Source organism: Sparus aurata, chromosome 8 (genome assembly GCF_900880675.1).
Source record: "Sparus aurata chromosome 8, fSpaAur1.1, whole genome shotgun sequence".
Taxonomy (NCBI): Eukaryota; Metazoa; Chordata; class Actinopteri; order Spariformes; family Sparidae; genus Sparus; species Sparus aurata.
The window spans coordinates 15,907,546-15,919,698 of record NC_044194.1 but is presented as its reverse complement, the minus strand read 5'-3'; the positions used below and the strand labels follow the sequence as shown (position 1 = coordinate 15,919,698).

The 12,153-nt window shown below is 39.8% G+C and overlaps 1 protein-coding gene across 1 annotated transcript in view; it reads left to right on the top strand.

Annotated features, from left to right (window-relative positions):
• Window positions 1-10,261: 10,261 nt before the first annotated feature.
• Window positions 10,262-12,153, top strand: part of LOC115587352 (neuroepithelial cell-transforming gene 1 protein-like) — an 8,840-nt gene continuing 6,948 nt past the window's right edge. Inside the window, exon 1 of the mRNA XM_030427182.1 lies at window positions 10,262-10,584. Coding sequence (XP_030283042.1) covers window positions 10,439-10,584 — 146 coding nt within the window. The 5' untranslated portion in view covers window positions 10,262-10,438. The remainder of the gene's footprint in view (window positions 10,585-12,153) is intronic.

Sequence of the window (12,153 nt, the reverse complement as noted above, 5' to 3'; positions counted from 1 at the left end):
TGTGTGTGGGAGCCCGTGTTGACTCACAGTTACAATAATGACTCTGGCAGAGCGGTGGATGAACAGCTCACACCGACTGTAAAGAGCAAAGAGAGAGAGAGAGAGAGAGAGAGAGAGAGAGAGAGAGGAGAGGGGGCTGAGCTCTCCCTGGCATCTCCATCTCATAACTCCCCTGCCGCTCAGTGCTTCCATACACTCACAAACACACACACTGCAGAGAGAAGATGACCTCCGAGGACTCCAGCACCTACGGCACAGGATGACAGAGTGTATGCTTCAGCACAGAAATGGGACGGGAGCCGCTTTCAGCCAGTCTCCAGGGAGGAAATAGTTCATCATGTGGCAGGTGACGGATCATTTGCAACAGGTTAGTGTTTGTCACTGTACTTGTGTTTGACAAAAATGCTGTTTGATTTTCAGCCCTTCTGTTTCGCAGCTTGTGTTAAAAGCATAATCTAATGGGGTGTCACAGAAAAGTGATGTAGCAGTTTCACTTTCAGCCTATTTTTGAACTACGATCAGTCACTTGTAGCCACGCAGAGGGACTGATCTGTCATGTCTTCTTCTTCTTCTTCTTCTTCTTCCTCCTCTTCTTCTTCTTCTTCTTCTTCTTCATGTCTTGATTGTCTTTTTTGACTGTAAAAATAAACAACGCTTCCGTGAACAAGGTGAACACGCTTGTGTGGATTCGCGGAAAATTAACCAGGGATCTTTTTCAGAGGGAGATCCAGCATGGGGGTTTTGTCTCTAAGTTACTATCTTCAGATCTTGTCACTCAGCCACTAATGTTGATGTTCAAGGCTAAACTTCCTTAATGCCATGTAATCTGGAGTGTCCATACAGCACTTCCCGTCTTTATTCTGCTCTCTTGCTCTAGACGTTGTGAATGCCAGGTGACCACACCTGGATCCTGTCCTACATCACTGCGGGTATATATAGCTACAAGAGCACACTCCCCCCAAGCCTCATTCTGTCATTTAAATCCTTGTTCGTGTGATGAAGTCTTCCTTTGTGTGCACAGTCACTGATCTCAGGCAAGCAGATAAAGGTCCAGTCTAATTAATGGCAGACTTTCTTAAAATCCCCTGCTTACTCATCCTCCAACATCAAACACAGTGACATTTATTTGACGTATTCTGAGAAAAGTAATTCAGGTTTTCGTATGCACTCGTCTTTATTCATAACCGTCACCAGGCCAAGACAGATATATGTTTTCATAAACATGAGACTGTCCACCGGTGTTTGTGTTAGCCGCCTCTTTGAAATGAAAAGCCCAGTAGGGAATTTTTTTTATGATTCATCTGTCACAAGGCTGATTGGTTTAAGTAAAGGAAGCAGAGAAGCACATCTCAGTGTAAGTGCTGACATCATAGACAGTGGGCTACATGCACGAGGAGGTGGATTCACTAATCGTAAGTTCAGTGTGCGATAGTTTGTGACAGTCCAGGATGGGTTTCCTCCATCTGGCAAAACGCCCAGAGCCTTATTGGGTTTCTGATTCTAAGACCATCCTGTAGATTCCTATCACACTTCCCTTAAAGCTGTAGTCAGAGATGTCCATTTTATATGATGCTACAGCCAGCAGCCCCTTAGCTTAGCTTAGCATAAAGACTGGAAACAGGGGGGAACAGCTAGCTTGGGTCTGTCCAACGGCAATAAACCCCCTTTAAAGCTCACTAAAACTTACACTAGGTACATTTTAATCTCTCTTGCTTCATGTTGCCTTCAAATAGTGCCAGGCTGGCTCTTTCCCACTGTTTCCAGTCTTAATGCTAGGCTAAGCTAACTGCCTGCTAACCGTAGTATCATACAGAAAAGAGAGCTGTATCAAACTTCTTGGCAATTGTAAATAATTTTTAACATTTTGATATACTCTTAACTCAGATTAAAGCGGGACCCCTTCGATGATGCTAATGCCTGTCTGTCACATCAGTAAAAAAAGGACTTTCAATAAAAATCGATCATGTCAGAGCAATCAGCTTGTGATTTTCTGCTTTTTAGCAAAGTGAAATTACCAGAGGAAGGACCCAGTGGGGAGAAGCAACTAATAGGGCATCTAACTGCATGGCTACCTGAGCTAACTAGCTAATGGCAGCATTCAGCATTGATCCAGATCAGTATCGCAGGCGCTATAAATCACCTCGATATGAATAACTACACAGACTGAGAAGGTGGATGGGCGTGTCTCTGTATTTAGATGTTCTGCCTCAAGCGGACAGTGAAGATCATGTCAGATCATTGCGAAAGTTGGAAATGTTGCATTCAAAGCATTGTGAAACATTTCTTTTAGCACATAGGGATTATTTTCTTTTATAAAGGTTTCCTCACTGTTTGAAACTTTGGCCATGTTTACTATAAACATCCAACACTGTAACATTATTCATGTGAGCAAAATAGAAAGCATACTATGTCCTGTTTAAGTCACCCTAATGTGTGGCTGACTTCGCCTGACTTCTCCTCACCTGCCAAATTTCAGACTTATCCAGTTCATCAGTCATGAACCAAAATGTCAATTCTGCTTTGCTTGAGTCAACAAGCCTCCGTGTTCATGTCACGATGAATAGGCAACCTTTCTACTACATTCACTCCCTCCTTCCTTCCTCGTCTCTTTGTCTCAGGAGCACATGATTGCACATATTCATGGGGTTATACCTCCGCCATTATGGATAATTACTCTGGTTGCCCTAGGTGTGAACTCATTTAGGCACTCTGAGGAGCATTCAGTCTGATTTGAACATGGAGCTGCAACGAGACACACACCACCTTTAAAAGCAGCTCCAGGGAGACACACGTTAAAATCATTATATCCTCCTCCTCCATGAAACAGAGTCTCCACTGACTTCTGCTCCTCATATCCGAGTGATGTCTGACTGACTCACTCCTGCTCTGAATTCTTGGGTGCTTGATGACTCCAGACAAAGATATTGGAGTAACGGGAGACAAATCGATGACTACAGTTTCTTTGGCTGGCTCCTGGGCTCTCACTCATTTAGCTGCGGCTCAGTCATCGTCCCAGTTTGTTGATGCAGAGCGTTTACAATCAATCCCAGAGGAGGGGAGAATTTAATTTCCTTTCCCTGAACTCATCCAGGGTGGTTTTTCTGTGATGTGGCAAGATTGCACTGCGACAGATCTCCTCCTCAAATGCCAACAAATGAAAACATGCATTATTCTGTATCTTCCCTGTGTGTCGTATTTATATTTAAATAGATGAGATTTGGCCAATGTAAATTTGGTGGAAAGGAAAGGGGAAGAGGAGGTGTGATGAACAGCGTGTCACATGATAAACCTTTACCCCCTTCAGCTCCTGTTCAAAGGAAGCCATCTGGGAACAAACATGAGTCACAGCCTCTGTGGTGGATTAGAACCTGCTGGACCTGATACCTTTATGCTGCACATTTAATATCAGCAATCTCCCAGCTTTTCCTATAGCTCAGACCTGATTACTCAGCCATAATGCATGTTTTTTTTTAATCCACGTCTCACTTCTCTTCCAGCCAACATTCTGCTGTTTCTTTCCAATATCTGATGTTTTGTGTCACACTTTAATATCAAGACAGTGATTTTAGATGCCAGCAAATGTCACAACACCTTTCTGACCTGTATTCAACCTTACAGAGTAACCTGACTGGAGGATTTGCCCTTGTAAAATTGTACTGCCCTGACACAAGAGGAGCAACACTACTGGTGCATGTCCATGGGTTCCGTCGTTTCTATGCATTCTATTAATGGCAGTGCAATGCATTCTGGTCGCATTGCATCGTGTTTCGAGAGACTGGGCGTCGCGTTACCTGCCCTTCAATTGCACAAAGTTGGAGTCTAGCCACTTTATCAGGGGCATCAAGTACGGCTCACTGCCTGTGGAAACTTCTGAGAAAAAAAAAAATTAAGACAGATTAAGCAACTAATTTCTCACCTAATATGTATTTAGTAATGCATTTCAGTGAACTAATTTCTCAAAATAATAGAACATTTCCAAACAAGTCGTCATGTTGGTTTGAAATCCTGGGAGAATACGGCCCATGACTGCCGTTCGTCCAGTCAGGTGCAGCCAGTGTTTGTGTAGCTCTCGGACTGTGTGGCTTGTTTTGGTCAAGTGTCCAATACTGGGAAGCATTTGTGCCCTTGCAACCAAAAACGCCCCTGTGGACACATACCAAAAAGTGTTTACCCTGCTTCTGCATTAATTCTTACTACCATTTTTCTGGCACCTTGTATCCTTAAAGCAACATTAAATTGTGTGCGATTTGGTGCCCCTCACAATTTCTGAGTGCAACACCACTGTTGTAAATACAAATTTACAGGTCTGTAACAATTTCTCAGATGTTATATAGGTCCTAACTAGAAACAAAACTCATGTGCCGTAACGCTGTGATCCCACCCTCTCACTGAAGCTACTTAGTGCAGAAATAACCGATGGGGGGCTGAATTCACCCTATTTCAGCATTCCACTTAAATAACTGAAGTAGACGAGGACTTGTTTTAAAATGTTTAAAAACAATAGATAAAAACACATATAATGCCTCCATACAGCTCGTCCGGTGTAAGCCAAGTCTCCAGTAGCCCAAGATCCCAAACTGATACTGAAAGATGTTATTTATACTCTTTTAAAAGCTGAAATCTTAGCGTAGTTGCGAGCTAAAAGACATGGCATGTTCTCCATCTGAAATAGGTGCACAAGCAGATTACAGTGTACAAGCTGTATAAAGTTTAGTCTTCAGGTGTTTTTTGTGCCCATCTACTTCTGTTGTTAAGTAGAATGCCGCAACATTGTTTAGCTGTAAAGCTCCAGAAATGTTTTGTGGAGTACTAAACATCCCCCAACTTTCCATAGGCATGGAGGTGAGTAGATAATGACGGAATTAAAACATTTTGGGGAACTGTCCCTTTTAGAACATCCTTACCAGTGCTCAAATGTCATCTGAGTCAAAAATAACAACTTTTTCCCCCCGACAAGTATCGTGACGCATAGTATCCTACCATGTCAGTCTAAAACCTGACATGATTGTTGATGATGGTCTCTAGCTGATGACTCTGCGCCCTGCCAGGTGGGTGGAGTACCCGCCAGGGGTTTCCTCTAAACTTTGCTGACGCTGTCTCTTCAAAAATATATCCCTTTGAAATTCATGAGGTTCACTTAAAATTTGTCTTCCACCACTGGGCCACTGGTTTGGCTCTGGCTTTCAATGTAACCACACCCTCTGCTGTTCGTTTGTAGAAAGGACCATCGTGCAGTGAGAGGAGCATACACAGGCACAGCTGCCCTCTTCAAACAACACCAACTTTTGACCTACATCTGCACCCAATTAAAGGCTCACCAGTCCATATTCACAATACCAAGAATCTTTTTTTTCCCTGTCCAACATGTCTTGGATTGCCCATTTCAAGCGTAATGCACTGCCAATAAAAACAGAAGACTTGTTGAGTAAACTGCACTCAGAAACTGATTTCATCTGGTGACGTAGATGTTTGTACCCAGTCTCTAGCACCATATGAAATCAGTGTTTTGGGAAGTGGACTATCTGCATGTACAGACGTTGTACATGAATAAACTGAAATATGAGATGTTCCTTTAATGGTAAAAAGTAGGTCACATTTGTATAAATAACTGTACTCCGCTGCTTCATTCACTAACTGGTCACAGCTGCCGTCCTGCTTCTTGTTAGATCTGTGTTTTTCTTCTGCCGTGGACTCAAACATACACTTGTCATGAATCCACTTTTATTCATACATTCTGCCTTTGTTGTTAAATGCTTTTTGGATATTTAACCTTAACTATGTAACTTCTCCCCAAACAGTGACAATAACTGGCAATTAAGAGATAATGTTAAACGCAAAAATAGAGGATTCAGAAAGCAGTATTGCTAAAAGTATCCAAAGGTCATACTTGAGTAAAAGTGAAGATATTGTGTTACGATATGATTTTGTTAAAGTGAATGTTAAAAATACAAACAGGCTACTGGTATAAAAGTCTTAAAGGTAAGGCATATGCAAGAATTTTTGTTGCAAACATTCAAAATTTTCACTGACATCATCGAGAAAATACAAATAAAATAAAAGTTTTGACATTACGACAGCTATGTGTTGTGTTACAGCGATATCTACTGAAGTTAGCAGGCTAACCAGCTAGGCCCAAACTGTCTGGATCCAAAGCTCCTGTGGCAGCTGTGAGAACACTATCACCAACCCTGTGCTCTGAGCTCCTTGTCCAGACCACCAGCTGCACAGCTAAATGAACTAACTGGCCAATGGTAGCTATTTATCAGCAGTTAGCAGTTAGTCAAGGGATATGCTGCCCCCCATTTGTTTTTACATATTGCACCTAAAAGTATTTGAAATCAAATTATGTCAAAAGTAATTTTCTGGCAATAAATAAAAAAAAAACATGAAAAAGTAAAATTGTATACATATTTGAATGTATGTACTGTACTATGGGTCGACTGATTATTGGATCCAATACTTAGCATTTTCCTGATTATTGGAATCAGTGTTATTTTTATCTAATTGCCGGAATAAATGAATAATGTAAAAATCAAAAGATTTCATTAGAGTAAGGACGCATCTTTCTTATTTTAAAAGCTACAAAGTCTCACTTTCAGTGCTCATTTTCAGGCAGAGGTCTGATACCGACTTCTGGATTTTTTTTCTTTTCAACTGATCATGAATGTATTATTTAGACCTGATTTAAAAAGTTACTTTACACAGTCCTGTGGCAATCAAAGGTTGCAAAATAATGCTGACATGAACCTGCATTTTGTTGCAATAAAAGTACTAAAATTGTATGAAAATGTTTGTTGTGTGCTTATTAAATCTCACATTACCTGTCACACAGATAAAACAGCTGTTTCAATAAAGTTTTTCACTGCAGCTATATTTTTACCACAGCTACCTACTGCTTTATTTCTCAAGGTTCACTTCAACTTAATGCATGCGCCTCATTTATCTGAATCAGCTCTTGGAAACATTTTACATAAGAAAAGTCTGAAAGTGTCATCAACTGCTTGATTTAATGGAGCGAATGAATAACAGTTGAGAGTAAGACCTTCTACATTTAAAACAGTAGTTACCACAGAGTTGGTTTAGCAGCTCTTATGGTCACACAGTCTCCCTCCACAGACAGAGATACAGATTAACCCAGGCCAGTTGTCATGGCACCATTAATGTTGAAATCGATTTTTTTTTTCTATAGCTGTAAATACAAAGGTAAGTACACATTCTCGTGTCCATAAAGAGCAATTTCAAAATGGCCTCTCCACCCTGACTTTATGAAGACACCACAGCGGTGATGTCAGGCACCGTATTTCATGTGACCGACAGGTGTGTTGATTAAAGTGGAAATGACGGCCCTGTCGAGGTGATGATGTTCTCATGAGGGACTGAGTTACAGAGTCCACGGAACTCATCTCGCTCAACATGATTGACTGATGGTCCCTATAGAGGACGGTCAAACAGGCTCACTGAGTATCTATACATCTAACCCCAATCCTTAAATGGAGGAAAAGAAAAGTTTATTTCATATGTCCTTGTAGTGAATTAACAACACCATAGCCTTCATACTGAACATACTTTCTGAGTTGTATATGAAAAACAAATGTGCAATAGAGAAGTCACAGGCAGGCTCCTGATGTAATATCATATTTGTATTTTCATAATATTTACATCCCTGACTCTGAACGCAAACAAGTCTGTCTATTCAAATGAGACATTTCATTACTAGTATTTGTTCTTCTTTTGAATATTATATACCTTCATCCTTCTCTCACAGTACTCCAGTTTTAATATAAAAATAGAGCGGAGCAAAACAAAGATTCAGGTCCCTATTGACCAACTCTGTACCATTACACATTCAAGACAGCCTGGTATGTATTCTGTAACCATTAGGAGTCCATCCACTGCAGTGCATACTAGTGTTGCAACTACAGATTTGTTTCATTATTGAAAAATGTGGTGATTATTTTCATGATTAATAGATTTGCCTATAAATGAAATTGAATTGCTCATTACAATTTCCTAGAGCCTAAAGTGGCATTCCCAAAACACCTTTTTTGGTCCATGCATCAGTCAAAAACCCCAAAACTTGTTACTTACTGTCATTTATTACAAAGAAAATCAGTAGATTCTTAAAGCTAAGAAGCTAGGAACCAGCAAATTATAGAGTTGTTTGAGTATACAGAGGCTGTGTCCTCGCTGCAGTGACCCAGGGTGCAAATCTCTTGCAGACTCTAAAAGATGATAAAAGAAAAACAAAAATCATATAGCAGCTATGAGCAGGTCACCTTGTCATGTTTCTACCAAGTCACTGTCTGCTTGTTACTGTGCTATAGGCATTCAAGTACTGCAAGATGACTGAGCATATAGATAGATAGATAGATAGAATTACTTTAATGATCCCAGACTGGGAAATTATTTTGTTACAGCAGTAGTGGGTCCGCAAATAAAACATTTCATACATAAATAGAATCCAATATATACATAGTGTATATATACAGTGCACAGTGTGCTATAAACAGTAAACAATAATAATATATACAACAAAACAAAATATGCAAAATATACTATAACAATAATAATATATACAACAAAACAGTAGAGAGACCAGAGTTCTCTGTCAGGCAGAGGTGAGAGAGTTGTTGTATAAAGTGATGGATTGTGGCAGGAAAGATTTCTTGTATCTATTGCTACGACAGCGAAGCTGAAGCAGTCTTCCGGAGAAGGTGCTCCGCTGTCTGACCAGTGTGAGTTGGAGAGGGTGGAGAGGATTATCCATGATGGATAACAGTTTTTTCAGTGTCCTCCTCTCCACCACAGCCTCCAGAGTGTCCTGTTTGCAGCCAATCACAGAGCCAGCCTTCCTGATCAGTTTGTTGAGTCTGTTGGTGTCGCTGGCTCCAATGCTGCTTCCCCAACAAACCACAGCAAAGAAAAGTACACTGGCCACCACAGACTGATAAAAGATCTCCAACATCTTGCTGCACACGTTGAAGGATCTCAGCTTCCTCAGGAAGTAAAGTCTGCTCATCCCCTTCTTGTAAACAGCTTCAGTGTTAGATCTCCAGTCCAGTCTGTGGTAGATGGTAACACCCAGGTACTTGTAATCCTCGACTACCTCCACATCCTTTCCCAGAATGCACAGAGGTTGGAAAGCCGTCTTCCTCTTCTTCCTGAAATCTATCACCATCTCTCTGGACTTGCTGATGTTCATACCATGATGTTATACTACTTGAATAAATATTTTATGAGCAACACAAGCTAATCAATAAAGAGAGGACATATATGCATTTACTGATGGAGTCAATACATATTCAGTGTATTATGTTTCCACTTGTGTCCCTGAAACCATCAAGTGCTCCTCCTCGAGTAGTTCCAAGTAATAGCCCACATAATGCTTTTGAACTCCTTGAACTCTTCAGTCCTCGAAACAATAATATGACAGTAAGGATTATATGTTTTTGCAGATTACATTCAAATACTTCTCGTCTGTAATCTACCACAAATATACCCTGCCATTATTTTTCATCATCAATTAATCTGTCTATTATTTAAGATAAATCACTGAATAACTTGGTCGGTAAAATAGCTGCGTAGACTAGTGTCACAAGTTCAAAGTAATGACTCAGGTTGCATTTTATGTCCACCCAGCTGTTCAAAACTGAAGTGTAATTTTTTATAAAAAGATATAAAAAGGAAAGAGCAGCAAATCATTACATCTTAAATCAATGCCTGGTAAATTATTACCTAAATGATCAAATCTGTCGAAATTTAAGCTTCAGTTAATTGACACTGCCGCATACCCTCTGTAAAATAAACACATTGTTTAGAGGCCCTGGGAAGTTATTAATACTGAAATACCACAATATCAAAAAAGGAGTGACATTATCCCTTTTGTGTGTGTTATCACAATTATTAAGAGAATATGAGAAAGCCATATTGGATATACTGAATTAATCATTTTCACCATTATACTAACAAATCTAATAAAACCAAGTGTCAATTCCATGAGGGATGATTTCTTTCTTTCCTGGTTTCGACACTGAATTAAAAGTGTATGTGTAATGCAATCTACTATTATTCAATTCTTCGATAAGCATAGACCGCATGGAGAAATTATAATATGTTAGAGAATCTCTTATTTCCCATTATTCCTCGCTGGTAGAAAACATGATCAGGCTACATTCAAGGTCCTTTTACTGAGGACTCCCTGGCCCCTCCCACCTCATGGTATCCTAGCAGCAGAGCTCCAAGGCCTCTCCTGATTGGTCCATTTCCAAGAATCCGCCATATTCAAACTTCCGCCGTAGAGTGTGTTCTGTTGTCATCGATCGTCTGCTTCTCTTTGTACACATCGGGCCAGTTTTTATACGTCTGGACTTTGTCGTTTGGTCGCTTAGCCATAACTACTCTACGGTATAACTGATCTTACAACGAAGCCTCCTGCAAAATGGAAGAAAATGAAGAAATGAGCGGAGGGACGATGGAGAACAAAAAGCATAAACTGCGCAGGATGTCATCGAGGACGTCCATTACAAGCGTCATCAGCGCTGCAGAGCCTTCTCCTAAAACACTGCGGAGAAATAACTCTAAGAAGTGAGTAGATCAGGTCGAAAATGTCAGATCTATATGTATAATTAATTCTGTAAAGACTCTGTTTGAAATTACGTTACTTTTTAGCAAACTTGGGCGAGCTAGCTTTATCTTGTTAGCCAACTGTGACGGGCAGGGCTGGTATTGTAACTGGCAAACGATGCTTTCAAGTGCAACTCGGAAGCCATGCTTTCGGATGTTTTGACCACGATTTGTCATGCATTCAATTGCGTTTGGAGCAACTCCACGTACAACAGACACTAGATATAAAAAAAAAATGTATAATATAACACGTGCAGGCCTATGTATTTGGCTGGCTGTTTTGTTTTTTCTACGATTAAATAGTGAAAATCATGTAATCAGTTCGTTTATTGATAGTGAAACATGTTAAACTAAGTACATGTATGACCCATGAATGCTGAAATCAAAGATTTTTTTTTTTAATTATTATTGATTAATCTTGTTCATTCAGTTTATAAATTCAGAAAAATACCCAACACAATTTCTGAAAGCCCCCCAAAAAGTCCTCATATTGCTTGTATATTGTTTGATCAGCAGTCTAAAACCTAAAATACTCTGTTTGCGATGATGGAAAAATTATTTAAACTTTCACATTGTAGAAGCTTGAACAAACACATTTTTGTTACTCAGAAAAAAAAATTAACCTTTTCATCATTTGGCTAATAGACTTATTTTTTTATTATTTATACATGTCAGCACTAGATGGTAAGTGTAATGGTATTTTAAGATAAATGCATAATATCAACACAAATTTCTGCAGATACTTCTATCAATTTGGCTTTGTTTAAAGTGGGGAAAAGTGGGGTGATTTTTGTGTTTTCTTTGCCTTAATTTCACGTAAAGTAGCAGTTTTGTGAGTAACAGCACAATAAGATCTCATGGGTTTCTTTAAACTCACCCAGTTATCATTTATACAAAAGCACATCTGCATCGCTCAACCTGCGCTTCACCTATATTTGTTCACGCAGACTTGCAAAAAAGCAAACTTCAGATAAGGTTGAGAAAATACTCAGTATTAGTGTTGGATTAAGATATTCCGCTGCATTTCCAGAATATAGTCGATAATGATTACAAAGTGCCAAATCTAAGTTTATTAGCATGTATTTATTCCTCTGTTTACATGCTGACATGTTTTTTGTATCCTACAAATCACACCCCAATGACTTAGCTTGCAGATTCGTCACTTTCTCACATCTTCCCGCTCATATTTCCGTTACTTCCAACGTGACTTGAATGCTTGATTTAAAGAAGTAGGTTGTGCATCAGTGTGCTCAGCTGACCTCGGCCCCAGGGTGTCATTCACTAAAAAGACGACATTGTAACTCTCTGTAGCTACATTGTTTTTTCACCATAACTGACTTTTTTTTCCTGCAGCAGCAGTGAGAAGTCCAGCTCCTTATATGGTTTTAAATATTAACATCCCTCAGTCATCAGATAAACTCCTCAGCATTTGACACATTTGAAACATAACAGGGACTTGGGAAAACATTGATTACAGAAGGCGTCCATCACATTAACAGAGCTGAAATGCATTCCCTGCGGAAGCTGTGA